At 37.5% G+C, this 23,849-nt stretch overlaps 1 protein-coding gene across 2 annotated transcripts in view; it reads right to left on the bottom strand.

The window, feature by feature from the left end:
* Window positions 1-1,263: 1,263 nt before the first annotated feature.
* tshz2 (teashirt zinc finger homeobox 2) overlaps window positions 1,264-23,849 on the bottom strand; it is an 85,199-nt gene continuing 62,613 nt past the window's right edge. For both annotated transcript variants that reach the window (XM_028453972.1, XM_028453973.1), the window contains one exon: window positions 1,264-4,649. In XM_028453972.1, coding sequence (XP_028309773.1) covers window positions 1,627-4,649 — 3,023 coding nt within the window. In that variant the 3' untranslated portion in view covers window positions 1,264-1,626. The remainder of the gene's footprint in view (window positions 4,650-23,849) is intronic.

Raw genomic sequence — 23,849 nt, 5'->3', positions numbered from 1 at the left:
TAAAGTGCTTTCCCCCTCTTCTATCATAGAGACACAAAACATTAGTTTTTTTTATTTTTACATAGCAATACACAGTACAAACCTGCATGTTTGTCATTGTATCGGGACGCCTGTTTAAACAGCTGCACAGATGTTTGTTTGTGTGTGTGTGTGTGTGTGTGCAGTAGGGCTCGGCGATATGCACCAAAATTCATATTTCAATATTTTTTCTCAAAATGGTGATATACGATATAAATCTCAATCATTTTTAGTCTGAACAGAAAGACAATTGAGGGTTGAATCTTAGGATAAGAAAGCCACACAGGCTGATATCACAATGATTTAAGATTGGTGGAAAAAAAAAAAAAAAAAAACATAAAATCTGCTCAAACATGGGCAACTAGCGGCCCCCGAAAGTAAAATGCACAAAATGACAGCAAAAAAATACACATAATTACTACAAAAACACAAATTAACAGATACATACACAAAATAACAACACAAATATTTAATAGGAGAACAAAATACATAAAAGGAGAAAAAAGTGCACAATGGGACAACAAAAATACATAAAAACAACAACAAATAAAACCTACAAAAAAATGGAGAAATACACAAAAGACCAAAAAAAAAAAAAAAAAAAAACTACAAACAAAACTACACAAAGAGAAAATATGCACAATGGGACAACATAAATGCATAAATGAACAAAAATAAACAAAAGGAAAAAAAAATACACAATGGGACAACAAAAATCCAAGAAAAACATGCATACAAAAAAAAAAAAAACACTCAGAAAGACATCCAAAATTACTGAAAAATACACGAGAACAACAAAAATACATAAAAAACAAAACCCCAAGAAAAACATACATACAAAAAAAATACAGAAAACCATTCAGAAAGATGTCCAAAATAACCAAACAATACAAAACAAAACAAAAAAATGCATAGGACAACAAAATACACAAAAGGAGGCAAAAAATACACAACAGCTGCACAATATGTGCCACTTTAGTCTATTTCTCCTCTAAGGGACAGCATGTGTGAGTGAGAAAACAGTGAGTCCTAAAACAAGTATTTTAATACAAAATAAGCCATAAAACAAAAATATATAAATATGGGTGATATCGTAATTTTCTATATCGCCAAAATGGAAAACTCGATATATTTTGAATCTCGATATATTGCCCAGCCCTAGTGTGCAGGTGTGCGTGTGCAGGTGTACTGTATCACAGAGGTTGCTAAGGTACAGTAAGTACAATTTTCTTTCTTTTTTGAAAAAAAAAATGCAATTGAAACTGGACATATACAAATAAATAGTAGTCATAGCCAGGGCTGTTGCATGCAAACATCAGCATTTTATGTTTCTTCGAGCAGTAATTAGTTTCATTACTGGTGGTGATGCACTGGAGCTAATGGTGCTAAAGTATCCTCAGCAGTGTTTCCGTACACATTTTATAACCAGTGCGTTTTTACTGGATTTGATACTTTTAGAAAAATGTCAAACGTGATTCACATGACACAATGTGAACTTTAAAAAAAAAAAAACAAACATTGAAATATTTGACCGTGTGTTAAAACAAACGAAAAAAGGGAAGAAATGGGAGAAAATAACAAAATAAAAAATGACAGTAATGTGTAAAACTACTCGTTGTCCATTTCCACATACTGTGAATGGTTATCCGGGGATTTGCTGTGAGTTTTACTCAAATGGAGTTTGACGGCGTGATTACTAGCAAATGTCCGACAGCAGAGCTTACATTTGAACTTTGTGTCAACGTCCTCCTCGGTGACTAAAGGCTCCGTGGCTCTGACGCTGAACGCCTTGGACAGTTCTGGCTCTTCGACCTTTGTCTGGTGCTCCATCGGCATTTTGCACATGTCTTTGATTTGGAACCCTAGATGGGATTCCAGATGGGAAATGAATGTGGTCGGTGACCTGAACTGGGAGGCGCAGTCATTGCAGTAGAACACTGGGTGGCCCGTGTCCATGTTCTTCAGAAACTTGGTCCCGCCGGTTTTCCGCAGTTGGTATTTGACGTTCGCTAACCAATGGCTTATTGTAGTCATGGACAATCCGGTGAACTTGGAGATGTGCATTCGTTCCTGAGGGCCGAGGTCCGACAGCAGATACTTCCCCTCGGATGTCTGAAAGAGACTGGAGGCGAACTGGGACTGCAAGATGAGGAGATGTCGCGGATTCCAGTTTGACTGCCGTCCTTTACGCTTGTGCACGGAGTAAACTTCGGGGGTCACGTCTTCAAAGTGCCGGACGTCTGATTCCAGTTTCATCGTGGGAATCCTGGAAGGTATGGAGGGTTTTGGTGTGGTGGCTTTTGGAAGAACTTTAACCATATCTGCAATGTCAGACAAGGCATATTTCTGTGGGATGGGTGTGGAGGGGTGTACCAGCATGGAGCTGGGCTTGCTGGGCTTGGATTTCGTCAGGTCTATGGGCTGATCGTCATCCACAAAGAGGAATTTGTTATCTGGTCGATTTCTGATGACGTGAGCAGATTTCTCCTTGCTGTGTTTCAGATCAGCAAAAAAGGAGCGTGTGAAAGCAGAGTGTTTATCTACCTTGGAGTTATTATTGGGTTTATTTGCTTTTCCCAAATGATTGTTGAGAACTGACTGCAGAGCACTAAGAGGGTTTATGCCAAGTATGTCTGGAGTGTCACTGAGAGGCTCTGAAGTAGCGCCTTGTCCGTTGCTGGCAGCGGGGCTTGGTGTTTTTCCTCTGTCAGAGAAATCTGGGCTCAACTTCTCTTTGATCACCTCAGCGCCTTCATTCACACCGTCCGTATCGAGCTTTAAAGAGGAAGACGAATCGTCCTGACAATCACTGTCATCGTTCTCCAGGAGATCAAACTTTAGATTCTGACTTTCTTTACCGTCACTAATGCCACCTTTTTCTCTTTTGATGTCCGCGTCTTGATGCTGTCTGAGGGGAGTCTCGGCTCCGTGGAATAACTTCCCCTTCGGGGCGATTGGTCTCAGCTTGTGGTTAAACGCTTGCTTGAGCTGAGCAGGGGGGGAGGCGGAGAGGGGGGTGCTCTTGATAATGCCAGAGAGCTGATAGGCAGCGTGAATGCTAGGGTAGGCACTCCAGCTCGGCGTGCCCGTTTGAGCTTTATTGATGGCAGAGGCCACGGTGTTGGCTAAAGATTTAAGGATGTCCCCTCCGCCGCCAGAGTCCTGCTCTAGATCCTCCTCTCGCAGATAAGGGTACTTAAAGCCTCCGTTGTTCGCTTTTTGATCTCCACTCTCCTGCTTGTCATCGTTAGCCTCGGTTTCCTCCATTTTATCTGACGTACCTTCTCCCTGACCGTCCTTCTCGCTGCCCCCGGGGGAGGGGTTTTTAGGTGACACTTTTTCAGATTCAGTGTCACTGGCAGCGGGATCGGACAAACCTTGGATTTTCTCGATGGCCAGCGGGTCGAGAGCCAACTGCTTACCCTTTTTGGAGGCGGAGGTCGTGACTTTGATGAAGTGACCGGTGACCATCATGTGTGTGGTGAGCTGCTGCAGGGTGTCGTGGGAGCTTCCACACTCCATGCATTTGAGAATCTGAGACTTGCACGTCTCAAACTGCCACGTGTAGCTCGCTCCGTTTTGGTATCCATACCGATTATTGTTGGCGTTTGAAATGGTGGCGGCACGTTGTGCCTCGGCGTAGCCGGCCACGCCCGTCGTAGAGTCAGGGGAGCAGGGCCTTGTCATTTCAAACGCCCGCTTTTTAGACGGCGGCAATAATTTGGGTGTGATTACAGGGATTGGCTCTTTTAAAGGCACTTTTTGGTAATGCTTAGTTTTAATCATATGGACGCTCAGATCCTGGAGCGAGTCAAAGGAATGACCACAAAACATGCATTTCAAAACTTTCTGTGCATCTTCTTTGCCCTCCATTTCCTGCAAACTACGTTTTCTGGTTTTGGAGGACGAGGCAGATGAGTTGCTCTGTTTGCTGTGATTGTTGTCTTGGTAGTGTCCGCTCTTGTTCATGTGGACCGTCAGCTCGACGAGAGTGTCGTAGGCGGCGCTACAGTCCTTACAACGGAAGCGGCTAGCGCCCGTGAACACGGTGCCGCACGGCTTGGCGGATTGCCGGTACAGGTGGACGGAGCTGAAGAGGTTGGGCTTGGAGGTGGGCTTTGGAGACAGAGTCTGCTGGAGGGTCTTTGACAGCGCGTCCTGGTGCCAGTCAAACTCACTCTTGCTGCTCCCGTTGGTGCTGTCGCAGTTGGCTTTGCTCGTGTTCTTCCCTATTTTTAAGTCCATTCCTATTCCCGTCCAGTAGGAATCGGAGAGAAAGTTTGCATAGGCCGCCCGCATCTTCTCCAAGCTGCTGCCCGTCTCCTCTTTGTGTTTGGAGCTCCGACTTTCCTCATCCTTCTGGCTCTCGGGAGGCGATGAAATCTTGAAGTCTGACAGTCTGTCGCTGCTGTCGCTAAAGCGAGATTCCAGCTCTGCCTCTTGATTGGAAAACACACTAACTGGGGAGTTCTGGTTGCTGTAAGTGTTGGTGCTTTTGTTGTCAGGCTCCCGGTCCTCGGACACTTTGGGGCTGTTCTCCTCTGAACATTCGTCTTCGTTTTGGGTGTCGTTTTCGCCGTTTTCCTCAGGGATGGGTTCCTGAGGAGCCCCGTCTTCGTCAGGCTCGTACACTGCAACACAGACAAAAACATGAAGAAAACCATTAGAAAGTGCCATTAAATGTCCATTAGAAACATACCATCTATGCCAGACATAGGCAACTGGCGGAACGGGGGCAACATGTGGCCCTCAATCAATTTTTTTACGGCCCCCAAAGCAAATCTCCAAAAAATGCAATTCCAGAAGTTGGAAGGAATATGAAGCCCAACATAATACACCAAAAATTCCCAAAATACACAAAATGACTTATAAAACATAAAATGACAACAAAGACAGACACAACAACCACGTAAACAAACAAAATTACTACAAAAAAACACAAACGTTACAGAATAGGTCTAAAGACACAAAAACTGTCAACAAAATTACACAAAATGACAAAAAAATAGACAGAAAGTCACCCCAAAAAATGCACAAATCAACAATAAAAATGCAGAAAATGACAGAAAAATACACAAAATTAAAACAAGAACACAAGGAAAAACAAAAACACACATAATGACAAACAACTGAAAAACCCCAGATAAAGACGAGGCATATGAAAGCCCAACACAATACACAAAATAACTCCCAAAAGATTCGAATTGGCAGCAAAATACACCAAAAATTCCCAAAATACACAAAATGACTCATACAACATAAAATCACAACAAAGACAGACACAACAACCACCTAAATAAACAAAATCACTAAAAAAAAAACACGCAAAAGAACAACACGATACAGGAATAGCTCCAAAGACGCACAAACTTTTAATAAAATTACACAAAATCACAAGAAAATGAAGACAGTGACCCCCAAAAATTCACAAATCGACAACAAAAATGCTGAAAAATACACAACATTAAAACAAGAACACAAAAAAATATCAAAAACACACAAAATGACTAAAAATCTAAACCACAAAGACAAAAATAAAGACAAAACCCTTTTTCTCCCTGTGTTAATGCTCTGATTGGTCATTATTCTAAATAGTGACATGAATATTGATAATGTGGCGCTCGCTGTGATAGCGTTGCCCATCCCTGATCCACGCGTCAACAGAAATGAACAATTGAAGACGGTAAAATGTGAAGCTTTTGTGTCTGAAGAGAACAGAAACTATGGCTGAACATTATGTTTCCAGTGAGAAAGTGAAAGCGCTGCACTGTTTGATTCACGACAGCCCATTGACTTAGTGCTGTGTCCAAGGTTTTTCTCGCCTCAAGTTGAGATGTTTACAACAATCACTGGCCACTGAGTGACAAAAGGAAATTGATTCTTCTGGGGCCTGTTAAGTGTTATTGCAAATGACCTATTCCGTGGTGATTATGGATGCCTGAAAAGTGCAATGAAAATGCGAGCCTTCTGCTCCGGATACCATCTCTGCATCCCTTCGAGCTACATGTGAGAAATGGATTCACATAAACTCAGATATTCCAACGGCCCCACATCGATCTCCCTCCACACACATTAAAAGGCCCGACTGGAAAATGCTTGTTTTTGATTGCTTTTCACTACTTTCACAAAGCAAAATATATTCCATAATCCAACATTAAGGGACTGATTTTGTTGACAGGGACAATAAAAACGTTATAAATGTGGTTAAGTGATCCCGATGTAAATGTTGATTACACGAAAAACAAAGGACTGGTTTGAACAGACGCCGTTAAAACGAGACAATTATACAAAACTTTGAAAAAGATTACGAGCAATTTGTCACGTCATTATATTTTCCACTGACAGTCTCATAAACAGCAATTACTTCTTCCATTATTCACCTGTTTCATTCTCTCAACTCATAGCGCACAAACATTATTGCTTAAATTAACAGATAATTAAACAACAGTATTTCTAATTGACACATTTCCCATCATCCAATTAGTGGGAACGCTGACTCAGCACGGAGGGTGTTTACATGAGGCTGCGGGGTCTGATATGAGAGCGACTCAGCATCTTTTGGAGACAATCTGAGATAAATACAGTTTGTCAGAGTTGTCACACATCTGAGGAGATTTTTACGCCTTGTTTTCGTGCTGGAAAATGTGCATTTTGGGAGCGTGTTAAATATTTACATTTTGTTTCATTTAATATACTGTATTTTTGTCTGCTTTTTTGTGTTACTGGTGGATTTTTTGGTATATTTTTTTCTCATTTGTGTGTTTTATTTGTTATTTAACATACTTTACTCTCGTTTTGTGTGTTTCTGTTGTCGTTCGTGTATTTTTGTTGCATTTTGTATGATTTTCTGTGTTTTTTTCTTTCGAGTTTGTATTCCTCTTGTGTGTTTATGGTGTTTTTTGTATATTTTTCTCTCACATGTGTGATTTATTTGTGTTATTTAACATACTTTACTCTCGTTTTATGTATTTCTGTTGTCGTTTGTGTATTTCTGTTATTGTTTGTGTGTTATCTGTATAATTTAGTAAATGTTGCTCTCATTTTGCGTTTTTTGTTTCATTTAATATATTTTTGTGTTACTGATGGCTTTTTTGGTATATTTTTCTCTCATTTGTGTTTCATTTGTTATTTAACATACTTTACTCTCGTTTTGTGTATTTTTGTTGCCGTTTTGTGTGCTTTTCTGGTTTTTTTTTTTTGAGTTTTTGTAGCCATCTTGTGTATTTTTCCTGAAATTATTTTTTTTGTGTGTGTTTATGGTGTTTTTTTGTATATTTCTGTCTCATTTGTGCGTTTTATTTGTGTTATTTAACATACGTTACTCTTGTTTTGTGTATTTCTGTTATTGTTTGTGTGTTATCTGTATAATTTAGTAAATGTTTCTCTCATTTTGCGTGTTTTTTGTTTCATTTAATATATTTTTTGTGGGTTTTTTTTGTATATTTTTCACTCATTTGTGTGTTTTTTTGAATTATTTAACATATTTTACTCTCATTATGTGTATTTCTGTTGTCGTTTGTGTTTTTTGTAATCGTTTGTGTGTTATTTGTATAATGTAGTAAATGTTTCTCTCATTTTGTGTGTTTTTTGTTTCATTTCAAAGTTTTTGCTTCTCGTTTTTTGTGTTACTGGTGGTTTTTTTGGTATATTTTTCTCTCATTTGTGTAATTTAACATACTTTACTCTCATTGTGTGTATTTCTGTTGTCGTTTGTGTATTTTTGATATTTTTTGTGTGTTATTTGTATAATTTAGTAAATGTTTTCTCTCATTTTGTGTGTTTTTTGTTTCATTTAATATATTTCTGTATGGGTCAATGACGTGAAAGCTAAATTTTCTGTCCAGCTGCATTTTCTCTTAGTTAAAAAATGTTTAAATGCATGAAAAGATACCAAATATGTTGTAACTTAGTATATATGTGCTCACTTTGATTTTTAAATTTTCAAATGTTACTGACTAAATCACTTCTGTATTTTATTATGTTATTTAAAGCGTCAAAATATCATGTCTGGCCATGACTGCTGTTTGGAAAAAAACAGTTTAAAATGACTCTAAATCTATCAAAATGTATTTTAGTTACATTACAGTCCTGTATAAGATTTAAAATTATTTCCCATCATCCAATTAGGGGGAACTCTGACTCAGCGCGGAGGGTGTTGGGTCTGATATGAACGCGACTCAGCATCTTTTGGAGTCAATCTGAGATAAATGCAGTTTGTCAGAGTTGTCACACATCTGAGCAGATTTTTATGCCTTGTTTTCATGCTGTAAAAATGTGCATTTTGGGAGCGACGTGGCAGATGTAAATATGAATAGGACATAACAGGCCTGGCCAGGCACTTATGGCTTTCATGAGGTTTAATATTTCCTCTCCGTGAAGACGGGGGGACGGATGGAGCCCAGCACTCAGGGGCCTCGTGCTGGGCAGAACCGTTAGAACGTCTGAAAATAAGACTTTCTCTCTTATTTTTAATCAATATTTCACAAGTGCCTCAAGAGATGAACTGCTCGCCAGCTAATGGACCAAGATGGAGATGGGATTCGGACTTTCAAAACAAAACACACAGAGTAGGGCCTAGAGAACAAGAGCCTCTACACACACACACACACACACACACACACCCTGGAGCCCCAATGTGCTGTGACCTTGATCCACCGCTAGAGAAGCGCTGTGATTGGACGGCTCAGATCAGTGATGGCCTCTAAAAACACGCCCGATGCTATGGCAGAGAGAAAGAGAGAGTTTTCGACAGCACAGAGGTATGTTTTATTTATAGTCTCAGATAGAGTATTCACAGAGAAGGAGGGAAACACCATGACAAGCTCCCAGTTTATGTCCTCGCTTTCTCCTCAAAGTCATCACTAAAGCTGAAAGACTGGTAAGAATGTGCACCAAAGTGGAGAGATGAGTCTTTTTCCACTCCACTGGTGTCCATGCATGACTTACTCATTCTGAGGATGAAGAATCACACATTTAATGGCCATTTCCTGCATATTATATGCATTTCAAGAATCACCAATAACTTGAATATCTTGCACAATTGGAATTTTATTTATTTTTCCACAAAAATATCTGTGTAGAATAAAAGGATGTATTTCTGTAGACGTCCTGTGTATTGAGTGAGTAAAGTTTTGTATTTTTAAACTTTTATATTGTGTTTTTGAAATCATATTTGAGTATTCTAATTGTCGTTTTGTATATCTTTTGGCCATTTTGTGTGGATTTGTTGTTTCGTGTTTATTTTGAGTCAATGAGTGAATTTTTGCAGTTCTTTTGTTTGTTTTTGGAGTAATTTTGTGTATTTTTGCAGTCATATTCACACATTTGTGTATTCTTTGTTGTCGTTTTGCATATTTTTCAGTCATTTTTGTGTATTTTTGCAGTGTATTCTTCTGTCATTTTGTTTGTTCTTATTTATCTGTGTGTGTTTACTTTGGTTACTACAGAAAATATGCACTTGAATACAGTAAACATCTCATGTATGAACTTAAAAAGGAAGAAACAAAATTTTGCACGATTGGAACTTAATTTATTTTCCACAAAGGCATCTGTATAAAATAAAATAAATAAAAGCATTTATTTCTGTACTAGTCCTTTCATTTTGTGAGTAAAGTTTTGCGTTTTTGATGTTTTAGTCACATTCGCGTATTCTTGTCATTTTTGTATATTTTTGGTCACTTTGTTTGCATTTGTTGTTTTCTGTTTATTATAAGTGCATGAGTGGGTTTTTGCAGTTCTTTTGTTAGTTTTTTGGTAATTTTGTGTATTCTTATCGTGATCTTTTGAGTATTTTATGTCTATTTTTAGAGTTTTTTGTGTATTTTTTCTATCATTTTGTGTATTAATGCAGTCTCGTGTATGTAAGGTTTATCAAAATGTACAATTCTTTTTTTTAAATAAAATAACAACAATGAATTCAATTCAAAATAATAAAATTGTCAGGCTTTAAGTATAGCTACATTTATGAACTCTAAAACTTGTCATTTTGAGTGTTTTGTAAGTTTTTGTTATTTCATTTTATTTTGTTGCCATTTTGGATATTTTTCTCTCTCTGTATTTTTTTGTTGTCATCAAAATGTACAATTCTTTTAAAAATAAAATAAATTTATTCAATTCAAAATAATACAATTCTCAGGCTTTAAGTATTGCTATATTTATGAACTCTAAAATTGAGAAAATAACCAGCATTTAATGCTGTTTTTGGTGCTGTGCATTACGTTTAATCTGATTGGTCGGCTGTGATGTGATGCATTTGATTGTTGTCTGGTTATTTCATTTTCTGTAGTTTCACAATATCTGTTGATCATTTTAAAGCAAAAAAAAAGAAAATTATAATTTACTCAGTAACTGTTTGGTGTACAAATGTAACAAATTACGTCTTTTAAAACGTACTTTAAGTACAAGTAAAATTACTGATTTTAATATAATAATAACTTGAGATATTCCTGCGTCCGTTGGAATGTGACTATGTTCTTATCTCAGCGTTGGAACACTGGGGGGGGGGGATTAGCAACATCTGGCCTCCCAGTTGTTCTACAGCGTTCTATCAGATGCTCTGAGCCTCATACGTCCAGAGGCATCAATTAACCTACTGAAAGATTCACTATATACAGTATAACCGCCTCTCAACCATTTCTTATATTCCAGCTTTCCCAGTTTCTCCAGGTTTATCATAAAACTGCAGCGTTCACTCATGATTCAATGTGTAATTCTAATGTAATTGAAAACAATTTTGCTATTCTAATCATAAATAAGTTGTAACTGAGTTCAGATTAGTAATTATAATTGGCATGGAATTTTGGAAATTAAAAACTGTCAATTAAATGAAAAACTGGGGGAATCATGTTACACTTCTATGGTTTATACATGCAGTACATAGTTAGTAATTATTAAAATTATGCTTCATATCAAGTTTTTCCACCATCATTTAAAAAACATATAGAAATCTAGGGGTATACACACCAAAAATATAAACACCTATATTTTAGTGTATTTTACAGCTGATTTAAGGCATGAGTCAAAACGCTATCATAAGAGATGCTAACAGAAAGCTAACACAAGAGGAAGGTTACGTTTTATGGGCTTATTTATTAAAGGCTCAGTAATTGTGATTAATTGTAATTGACTTTTAAAGGGAAAATAATAATTGTAATTTTAATTGTCAAAAAAAAATGCCTTTAATTGAGTTGTAATTGAACATGGACATGTAAAGACGTAATTGTAATTAAAAAATCTAATTAACCCCAGCCCTGGTGTCCACTGCATCGTATGAAAGCAGTATTTGACAGTGGTCGTGTTGTAAATGTTACACTAACGTACTATTCATATTAAGTTTGACGTCAAAATGAGTATGTAGCGCATTCACATTGAGTATGGAAAGATTGAGTATGTGAGAAATACCTGGATATACTGTATACTAAATGGGGACATTTTTTAAGTATGCACAGAGGTACAGTGCACAGTTTAGGACATCCGGTCTCAGAGTCAGGAATCAGAAAAACCTGTCATTTATCAGACCAAACGCATTCATGACTCAGCAAATCCTCCGTCAGATGAAACGGCCTCAGGCTTCAAAATAAAAGTCACCAGACTCAACGGCCTGAGGACAAAAAACACAACATGGCGCTTTTAAAGTTAACCTCTATCAATGTATTGTTTAATTCATAAATACACGTTGATAAATCTTAACCATTAAAAATAAATGGAAAATGACAGCTTTCAACTTATTCTCGTATCCGAAGCAGAACATTTTGATGACGTCACGTGTATTTCCAGTTTCTTCAAAATACAACATCTTCGTCGCCATTTTCAACAATTAGTTAAAAACCAAAAATGTCCAGTTGATAGACGACTCCCGTCCTAACGAGTGTTACGAAACTACACATGCCTAGCCTGAGATTTAGCATGTCATAAACTGCTGTAAAGCTTCCAATCTGTGTCACTACAAATTTATATCGTCAGAAAGAGATATGCAAAGGTCAGAAAAAGCTGCGGTGCCCGTAATAAATCAGGCTATTGAAGTGTTTATAACCTTTATTCATTTAAGCAGACTCTTGGCATAGCAAGGCCTGGATTTACAGAAGCAGGAGCTTGTTCCTGAGCCAAAAGTCCCCCCGCCCCCCCCGCCCACACACATACCTCATATATACAGAAACTGCATAGAATAGTATATTACAGATGTATTTACTACTGCCTTCATGACATCACGTTTTCCAAGTGGAATGGTGCATAAGTTTTTTAATTCTAAATTAATTATTCAGAACTAAAGTGTTCTGCTTCGTGTTTACATGGAAATATTAATTCCGAATTGAGGTTTACATGGAAAATAGGTTTATTCGGCTTCATTCAATTCAGCTTTAGGTCTGAGGGTTGGGAAGGGTTCTGATTGGACGAGGGGAGAACGTGACGTATAACGTCTATCGGGAAAAAAAAAAACTCTTTGTTTTCATCTACAACAGGGGTGTCAAACTAATGTATGTTCAAGGGCCAAATACGGACCAGTTTGATCACAAGTGGGCGGCAGGTTTTAGGCAAGAAAATGAACAATTTTCAACTTTATTGATATATAATTATAAAAAATGCACAATATCTAAGCAGTAAATGGCAGATACCTAAATGTCTTATTTTTTTGGGGAGATGTTGTGGATGAGCATGTGCAGGACGACAAGAATTCAGTCCCTCCAGGAATTAGCGATGTTGCGATCAACTATTAATGCAAATTCAGCCAATCCCTGGCCCTGCATTTCTGTCCAATCACTGCAACATTTCTGCAATTTGAACCAATCTGACCAAAGATTCCGGTCGATTCTGCGGCAGAACGTGGTTGAAGTCCGTCCGCTTTGTGTAAGCCACATCAACTTCCGAAGCCGGCAGCCACCAGGAGACCCCTGGTGCGACCGAAATCACCATTTAGTCTGGTTACAGACTGTGTCACGACAGCCAAACTGACTCTTTCCAACAAAATAGCGTCAAACGTTTTTCTCACGAACACAACCGTTTAATGATCTCCTGCTGCTCTCGAACGACTTTTAAAGAAAATAACCTGATGAAGCCTCTACTATCATACGTGATCTATGATAGAGCTTCATTACAGGTACCGTCTGAAACGGTAGCAGTGGCCAAGGTCATTGGTGCTTGCGCCCCCTGGTGGTATCACCACGCACACATTTACAAATTGCTGAAACTCTTCTGCAGCGAAGGTGTTTGTAACAAAAGTCATGAGTGCATTGATGCGATTCTCACAGGAAATGAACCATTTATTTATTTTAGGATTTTTTTTTTCTTTTTGTTTCAAAAACTTCAACAAACATTGCATTGGAAACCTTTCAAATGTGATGAAATAATTCACATCTTGTTAAATTATTGTGAATCAGAAGTTCTGTCTCGTTATGAAATAATTCAAAGGCGATCAGGGTTTTTTTTGGCAAATTGACCAGTTTAGGCAAAGTTGTAGAAAATAATAAAGCCTTAAAATGCCGCAACTTTTGCCGCAGTTTTTTTTGAAAAAGCTGCAGTAAAATCAAACATTTTAGGAAACAACAAACAAATGAGAATTAATCTAAAGTGTAATTAAACGTTTACAGGATCGAGGAATTATTTAATTCGAAATTAAAACCGGAATAAACCAGCCACCTACTTTGGATATAAAATGAATTCGGAATTACCATTTTCATTTTGGTTTACGTGTTTATAACGTCAGTTTAAGGAGGATTTAACTTTTATTATCCCCTGCTACAAAGTGTGAAGGGGGATATAGGTTTGAGCTCCGTCCATCCGTGTGTCCGTCCGTCAGGCTATCAATACCTTGATGGAGTTTGAAAATGAGAAGCGCGCAATTTTTTTTCCCAGAGTTATTGCCTTTTCTTAGAAATCGTTTAAGATAGTTAGTAATTTTATATTCTGATGTGATAATATTTTCTTATGTCTACATCTACGTTTTTAGATTGAGGACATTTAGGAAAAGGTTGAGAGTTATAATGACAACCAATCTGGCGGGGGGTGTTGATGACTGTCTTATTGTTTTGAATTAAAAAGGAATTAAAGCTCTCAGCCAATGTATTTACGTCTCATCTTTAATATCTTCATTAAGTCCAACATCCTCTCCCTTCAAAACGTGTCCATTGAGTTAGAAACGTCTGCGACAGAACCACGCGTGTGTGTTTGTGTGTGTGTGTGTTCTATTCCGTATCTAAATGGAAGTAGAAACTTCAGTATGAGTGAGAATATCAACATTTGTCCATGAGAAGGTCAACATTTCCTTGATGAATGTGACAGAGAGCCATGGAGAATTCTCAGCCTAAGGAGCTTTGCTAATGGACAGCTGAAACACCCTCTCTCCCAGGACTCCGTCACTATCCCGGCTAACACAATCTTCAGAGGAGATTGGGTAATTCATAGGTGCCGCTGACAGGTCTGCACGTCCGTGCCACTTTCCCCCCCGCTGCTTTCTGCTCGTCTCAAGCTACAGTTTTTGCAGCTCGCCAATCAATATCTCTTTTTACTTCTCATTGATTGCTTGGCGGTGGGACCAACCTAAGCAGGACTGTTATGACATTTCTAGATTTCCCCCTGTCCTTGGAACAATCAATTACACGCACATAGCAATCAAAAGCTCTTTGCAAAGTGAACCTGCTCCATGACATTTTCATCTCCTGGATTTATGCCATGTGAGGAAAAAAGAGAGAGAGAGAGAGAAAGAAAACAAGGGGAACACACCGACAACACAAGGAGAATCACTAAACAATGGCTGGGTGGGTGGGTTTAGTACGGTACAATCTAGATCAGGTTCTAACACATGTAAACATTTCATCTTTAACCATCCTATTATCCATATATTACTGACACATTTTACCCCTGAGGATATTTGCCTCCAGAAAAACATTTTTGGAAAATTGTTGGTCAAGTTTTTGTGTCTTTTTCTTTGTTGAATACATAAATAAGACTTTGGGTTTGATAATGAAACCTGTTTTCTAGTGCAGTGTTTCTCAAACCTTTTTTGTCCAACTACTACGTTTTGCTTGGAAAACTGTTTAAAAATAACTATAGATCATAACAATGGAATGAATGAGTGATAACCAACATTTTAAACAATCTCATTTGGTGAATAAGTGGAACTAAACAATATTTAATGCAATGGATCACAACCTTTTTTGGATTGTGATCCCATTTTGATATCAAGACATTTTTTTTCTAGAATTAGATTTTGATCGTTTTTTACTGCATTTTACTTTAACTAGATTTATATTTCACAAAAAATAGAAATACAGTATGGAAGAGGATTCGGACCACTGGAAAAAAAAAAAAACAGAGCCACTGAAAAAATAAATTATGGTGATGAATTTTTATTTAAATTTATTTTAGTCTTCTTTCTTTTTTGTTTATTTTATTTTATTTTTTGGTCTGATTCTTTTTTCCAGACCATTTTTTTTTTCCAGTGGCCACAATCCTCTTTCATAAATATGACATTGTGTTGTTTTAATAAAAAAAAAAGGAATAATAATTTCAAAAATGTATTAAAATGTTTCGGAAACATCAGGTGACCCCATTTAAACTCCAGGCGAACCCCACATGGTACCCCGGCCCAAGGATGTAAAACACTGATTTAGTGGTGCCTGAATAGATTTATTTCACATTTTAGTGAAAGTATAGAAATAGTTAATTAAGATTGTGCATTGCTTTAATAGAAAAAATAATAATTCAAAAAAATTCAAAAATCTATTTTTACATTTTTCAGAAATTTCAGGCGACCCCACATGGGGTCCCGAACCCATAGTGGCTCCTGAATTTCTATAGTATGTATCATTTGCAGCTATCTCACGACTGGGGCGATGAATGAATCTTTATTTGTTAATTTTCCACTCTTTCTCTCAAAGTACCCTCTATAGTGCCATTGTGTACCCCTAGAGGTACACGTACCCCCATTTGAGAAACTCTGCTCTAGCACCACCATCAGGATGTAAGGTCACACAGTTTTACACTGCTAAAACAGCTTGGGGTCCAATTGACCCCATATGAACACGAATGCATGCAACATGTGTTCAGTACATTTAAAAAAACATCTTGATAATTTTATGCTTAATGAATTTTACCCATTAACTTAGGAAAAGTCATGAAATATGAAGCAACAAAAACACAGTCAACTATTATTTTTTGAATGCTAAACATTAAATGAGGTGAAATTGACCCCAAGGATAAAAGGAGGGTTAAGGGCTGAATAATCGATTTTTTTTTAATTTACAATTTCTAGACATTCAACCAAATGTTTTCCTGTGGAATATAATGTGAGACATTTCTGTATCACGAGAAATCGCAGGCACTTCAACCTGAATACAAAAAATTCATAAATAATTAAAAAGTCTTTCTACATAGCAGTTGATAAGTTGGGTCAGACGATGCTATCTGTAGCAGCGCTTCTAGCCCCGCCCACATCCTCTACCACAGAGTGGTCGTCTGTCCACTACAATCATTTATCACTGACTTTGTTCATTTGTCACTTATAGATTAAATCTGCGGCCCACTTGAGATCAAACTAGTCCGTATTTGGGCCCCTGGACTAAAGTGAGTTTGACACCCCTGCCCTAGAGCCCTAGTTACTATTAGTAACACATATCACTCAAAAAGTTCTTCTTCTACACAAAGTTTTCAGGGTTGAAACAGGGATGGCGTGTTTACCAAAAGTCTCCGTATCATAAGTTGTTCACTGAGCTATCATTAACACGAGACACATGCCACGAGCTTTAATATTTGACAGTGATATCTGACTAACTGCGTTAGAAGCGCACGTCAAGATCAAACGGCGCCGCTGTCAGACACCCTGATGATAGTCTTGATGACACATCTGAAGTTAATTCTGAAGTGAATCACACGAGGAACGGTGCAGACCTAATGCTGAGCCCCGGAGCCATCTGTAAAGATGTGTAAACACCTCTCTCTTCATTGTTCCCTGTCAGGAAACAGTCTCCCCGAGCCCAAGGACACTGCACAGCAAAGAGGGAACAATCACTCTCACACTGCTCACTTTCACCACATTTGTCTGGAGGTTAATTGATATGACTGAAGCATTTTAAAGTGCTTTTTACTGCACGTGCAGCTTCTAAATCGCCTCTCGTTCCTACACTAATAAAGTCATATTACTTGTACTTAAGTATGTTTTAAAAGAAGCAATTCCTTACATTTCTACACCAAACCGTTACTGATTAAAATATTATTTGGTTTTAAAATGATAACAGACATCGTGAAACTACAAAAAATCAAATAACTATACACAAACCAAATGCATTACATCATAGCCGACCAATCAGATTAAACGTAATGCACCGCGCCAAAACAGCATTAAATGGAGGTTATTTTTACAGTTTTAGAGTTCATAAATGTAGCTATACATAGATCTTGAAACGTTTTTGTATTTTGAATTAAATGAATTATTGTTTATTATTTTATTTAAAAAAAAGATTTGTACATTTTGACCACAACAAAAACATACAAAATGAGAGAAAACTATCCAAAAATGGCAACACAAGCACACAAAAATGACTCCTAGAAAACAAAATGACAGAACAACAAAAACCTCAAAAATGACTGACAAAATGACTGACAAAAACACACAAAACTAAAAAATATAGAACAATTAAAGTGAAAAATTACTCCTAAAACACAAGATGATAAAAAAACCCACATAAACAACAAATCCCTCCTAAAAACTAAAAAAAAAAAAATTGACTCCTAAATCACAAAACAAGAAAAAATACAAAAATAAATAAAAATATCCAAAATGGTGACAAAAGCACACAGAGATGACACACAAAAATAACAAAAAACACATTAAAGAACCAAATATAAGAGAAGAACTCAAAAATGACTCCAAAAACACACAAAACCACCGAAAACACACATAAAAGACAAAAAATCTAAAATATATGAAAATAATTGTACATTTGGACAAACCTTTTTATTTTATACAGATGCCTTTGTGGAAAATAAATTAAAAGTTCCAATCGTGCAAGATTTTGTCTTTTTCTTTTTAAGTTTATACATGAGATGTTTACTGTATGCGAGGGACCCGAACCAAGATTTATCACCAAAAATAAACATAACTCGTAATTTTTACTTTGAGTACTATTTAATTGAGATACTTTTTACAGTTTACAAGTAATAGATTATAGTATAATAGTGCACAACATAGATCAGATCATGTGCTGTTGGTTTTAAAGCTGCTACAAACCTTAATAACGCGCTTCTTTCCGACTCTTTAACGACAAAACCACAGAGACGGAAACACTGGTTAATTTCTGTATGCATGACAGAGATGTTTTACTTAAAGCCCATTACGTACTTCACTAAACCCGAGTTATTCATGCAGATAAATGCCCTGCTTTCATACAGCCTCACTGTTAATATTTTATCCTCCGAATATAATCAAATGAAAACTTTGCAGCTCAGGAAAAAAAAAAAAAAGAACACGGGAAAAAAACAAAAAAACCAAAAAAAAAAAAGAACTTGGCGACAGATTGTGAACACAACAAATGGCACAATGTGCTCAGATGGACCCGGAGCCAGATTAATATGAAAGGATCGCAAATATGACACCCTATCCTGCCATCTGGCTGTTCATTTGGGCAAAAATGATCACAATAATTATGGCAATTAATCAAAACTGTTTTCACAAGCAACATTCTGTTAACTAAAAACACACAGAACTTTGGATTACACAATTAACACACGCTAACAAACGCGCCGTTAAAACCATCACAGAGTGTCTTTAGGTGCATTTGTTTGGTATCCCAGCGTTATGTTTAATGTATTCTAAATAAATCTATATATACATAAGGCCTGCATGCATGCATGCTAATAATCAGTGTATTTACTGAGCCACAACAGATTGCACAATGTCTATTTTCACTCCGTGATGTCACTGAGTGCTGCTGCTGCTCCTTTTGACGCCTGTGAGTCGAGAAGCCTCTGCTCTCAGACGCATCACTCAGTCTGCTGCAGGATAATTGGAAGCGAGCTGTGGGGAAAGCGGCGCAATATGCACTACCGACACCGCCGAAGTCAGCGCTTCTTTGAACGCTAGCGCACAAACACGCAGTCACCTGGTGGAGCAGCTCACCACAGATTTACCTGAAGCCACAGTCACACATGCTAACATTGACATCCTGTTCTACGGAAAGAATACCTGCAAAACACTTATTTACATTAGGGTCTCTAAACTGTCACATTTAATTTCTGATAGTTTTTTTAAGGTTTATTCTTCATGAATTAGTTTGAAATCCAACTTTTTTGATGAATTTCGTAATTTGAAATATAGTTCCGTACAATTTGCACAAAAATGGGCTCTTTGTTTTCCATCTGGTGTTTTTATTTAAGCTAAAATTAACGTCCACGAAGCACAACAACAACTGCTTCTCCTGTTTCCTGTGTTGTGGTCTGTGCATCAGTATTATGGGTGTAACGGGAACTCGTGAAATGAGAAAGGTTCCACGCTGTTTGGAGTGAAACAAAAAAAAAAAAGCGATTAACTGTGTTATTTTTATGTAGTTAAATAATCACAAATAATTAGTGAATTTATTCGGTTACTGCGTTTTTTTTTTTTCAGTAACGGGGTAATCTAACTAATTACTTTTTACGCCGTTGCAACGCCATTATCGTTACTAAACGTTAAATGTGATGCGTTACATGTATTGATTGAATAAACTGTTATCTGAAAACACCCCTGGCTTCATACGCAGCTGTCGTGAGGAGGTGGGTTTAATACAAGGTGAGCGATTATGATTGGCTAAGGCTGCATCATGTCTCATGGTAGCCAATCAGAGCCAGTGTTTTTACACATGTGCCAGCACACGCACTGTGGTGCAGCAAAGATGGTGAGCATGGAGCAGTCTGATGAAAAGTTGTCATTTTTAAGGTGACGATACAAACACTACTTTATATTAATTATGGTCAAAGACCAGAACGTACATGTGAAGTGTTCATTATATCCAGGAGTGAAGACTTTGTCCACATCTGTTGTAAACAACTTTAATTTAATGAAACACCTCACAACGACACACGCATCTAAAAAACCTGAATTCTTTGACATATAGTGACTTCTTTTTTTTTTTAACAGTAACGCAAATAATTATTTTCCTTGGTAATGAGTTACTTTTATTATAGAGTAATTCAGTTACTAACTCAGTTACTTTTTGGAACAAGTAGTAAGTAATTATCACTAATGACTTTTTTAAAGTAACGTTCCCAACACTGTAAATAACACATTAAGTCCCACCCCTAATGAATACTAATCTAGGTTGTAATGGAAGAGGAAACATTAGGTTTAAAACTACTAAAGGTAGGAGTGAGAAGCAAAAGCTTTATCACAGCAGGGGCCACAAAAATGTGATTGTATCTGATCTGAGGGGCCACGTTATCAATATTTATACCAGAATTGAGAATAATGATCAATCAGATCATTAATACGAGGGAAACAAGGGTTTTGTCTTTTTTGTCTTTGTCTGTGGTTTTAATGTTTTTAGTCATTCTATGTGTTTTTGTTACATTTTTGTGTTTTTGTTTTAATTTTGTGTATTTTTCAGCCATTTTTCTTGTCGATTTGTGTGTTTTTGTGCTCACTTTTTGTGTCTTTGGAGCTATTCTGTCACATGTTGTTGTTTTGTGTGTTTTTGTCGTCATTTTGTTTGTTTAAGTGGTTGTTGTGTTGTGTTGTTGTGACTTTTTTGTGTACTTTGCTGCCGATTTGTGTGTTTTGGAAGTTATTTTGTGAAGACTTTATATTAATTCCAACTTCTTGAATTACAATTTTTTTGATTTTTGCTTTGGGGGCCGCAAAAAAAATTGACCGAGGGCCACATGTGGCCCCTGGGCTCTGCTGTATAATGTATGAATAATAATATACAGCACGCAACCAAAGGTAAACACAAACAATCAGCGAGCGCGTAGGATAATGTTGCAGGCTTTAAAGCCTGTGAGTATATTTGGTAGATTACAGATGATCTTTCCTTCGCTGACTCGGTGGAGCAGAAGAAGAAGCAGGGGCGGCGGCCTCCACGTTGTCTCGCTGTCACTTGGTTTCTGAAGAGCCGTGATGAGCTGTGATGCTTCCTTTCTGCAGAGCAGCAGTTTACCCCTGGTTCACCCTCATCACTGAGCCCAGCCATCATCTCTCCACGCTTTAGCGTATCAGAGCTGACCAGTGGAGCAAACAGGGCGGAGCTAATAAAAGACCATCTTTGCTTCGGTTCAAATTTCCCTGATTGAATGTCAGGCAGGAATGTTTGCATGGCAGCAGGAGGAAAGTGGGCCATGGTTTAAAGGACCATGAGGCCTTTGTTCTGGGATTTATGAGATGTTGGATGAAAGGTACGATGGCATGTAGTCGTCGTTTGTTTTTCACGTCCACTGGCCTGAATAAATCAACAGCATTAACTGTTGTTGGGTTGTCTATTACTTTTTAGTCCCATTCTAAAGTCTCACCACTGGCTCCCAGTCAGCCTCAGAACAGACTTTAAAGTTCTGCTGCTGGTGTATAAATGTGTGAATGGGTTAAATTTAGGGGTGGGCAATATATCGAGATTCAAGATATATCAAGTTTTTTTATTTTGGTGATTTCAATATCGCTTCTAATGAAGTTTTCATTTTATTTTATAGCTTATTTTGGATCAAAATACTAATTGTAGGACTGGCTGCTTCTCAAACCAGTATGAAAAGCTCAGTTAGATGGATTTCTGAGTGCTTCCCAAAGCAAAACAAACCACACTACAGAACTCACTCACACATGCTGTCCCTTACAGGAGAAAAAAAATTCTTTTATATCGTTTATCGCCTTTTTGAGAAAAAATATCAAGATATGAGTTTTGGTTCATATCGCTCAGCATGGTTTGGTCCAGAATACATCAGTGAGCTGTTAGTCAGGTCTGAACCCAGCGGGTCTCTCAGATCTATGGACACAGGTCAGATAGTGGAGCCCAGAGCTCACAGATCTATGGACACAGGTCAGATAGTGGAGCCCAGAGCTCACAGATCTATGGACACAGGTCAGATAGTGGAGCCCAGAGCCCACAGATCTATGGACACAGGTCAGATAGTGGAGCCCAGAGCTCACAGATCTATGGACACAGGTCAGATAGTGGAGCCCAGAGCTCACAGATCTATGGACACAGGTCAGATAGTGGAGCCCAGAGCCCACAGATCTATGGACACAGGTCAGATAGTGGAGCCCAGAGCTCACAGATCTATGGACACAGGTCAGATAGTGGAGCCCAGAGCTCACAGATCTATGGACACAGGTCAGATAGTGGAGCCCAGAGCTCACAGATCTATGGACACAGGTCAGATAGTGGAGCCCAGAGCTCACAGATCTATGGACACAGGTCAGATAGTGGAGCCCAGAGCTCACAGATCTATGGACACAGGTCAGATAGTGGAGCCCAGAGCTCACAGATCTATGGACACAGGTCAGATAGTGGAGCCCAGAGCTCACAGATCTATGGACACAGGTCAGATAGTGGGGCCCAGAGTTCACAGCAAACATGGTGATGCTGCTTTTAGTTGTTATGCTGCAAAAAAGTGGGACAAACTGCAGCAGAGCTGAAGTCAGCATCACATGGAACATTTATAAATCCAAGTTAAAGGCACTATTTTTCTCTACTGCGTATGACTGAGAGGGAGATTTTTAATCATATTATTGTTGATTTAATGTTTTTACTGCTGATTTTATGCAATGCACTATGCAAACACATTTGCTTTGCTTTTCCTTTTACTTAATGGAGACATTTATATGGTCTTGAACATAACATTACCCTTCGGTAGGGACTCAGATTTTTCCGTTTCAAATTTGCACAAATTCCATTTCTACGTCTGTGTTCCATTTTGTTTCCATTTCATCATCTTTCCCTGTTTAGATGACTGTACTGGCTATAAAACTTCCTGAAATTGTACAAAACATGCTAAATAGGGTTATAAGTTCACTACTAACTGATATTTATATGTAGGGCCTTTCCAAATTATGTAGTTTTCACATTTTTCTGGAAACATTTTATACATTTTTTTCAAAAAATACTGATTTTCAACTCCTGTGAGGAAAAGAAATAAATACTAATAATGAAATAAAACAATAAACAAACTGGGCATAGCTTCAAAAACACATAAAACTGGTCGGCTCTGTATTTTGGAGTGAGTGATGAGTTGCATAGTTTTTTGGCAGTTTAGTCGATGTTTTGGGTGGACGCTTTGACATGTTGTTTAGCTAAGGACCAAGACGGGTGCACCGATTGGTCACTTTTGAATGATAAAAATTGAATGGGGTCAAATTGACCCCAAAGATAATAGGAGGGTTCAAAAGTGTAGTCGACAAAGTTAACACTACCTTAGGGTGCATCAAACGCCACATTATTATTATTATTATTATTATTATTATTATTATATATATCTTTCTATCTCCAATCTTAATTTGTTCCAATACCAAAAAAAGATAACCAGGCAAAATATTAGCCAATTCTATCATTGTTTAGTGAAAAACGAAACAAAAAAACAATAATAACAGAAAATATGCATTCTTTTGTTGTTTTCCTGAAAAACAGAAAAAAAACAGAAATGACAAATTACTGCTAGATTATCAATTCATTAAATAAGCTAATTGTGTAAATGTGTCAATAATACCTTATTAGGCTTCATTATCCAAAGCAAAATACTGTATATAATTTTTTCCAGCACAAAAAAATAAAAAATAACCCAAATGATATATTAAACATAAAAATCACTCATAATGGGGCATATGCAAAAAAAAAAATCAACGTTGAGGTGGACCCCCTAAATGTAAATTAATTTACCAAATACAG

Source organism: Gouania willdenowi, chromosome 7 (genome assembly GCF_900634775.1).
Source record: "Gouania willdenowi chromosome 7, fGouWil2.1, whole genome shotgun sequence".
Lineage (NCBI taxonomy): Eukaryota > Metazoa > Chordata > Actinopteri > Blenniiformes > Gobiesocidae > Gouania > Gouania willdenowi.
The sequence above is the reverse complement of the archived record's forward strand: the minus strand, read 5'-3'. Positions and strand labels throughout refer to the sequence as shown.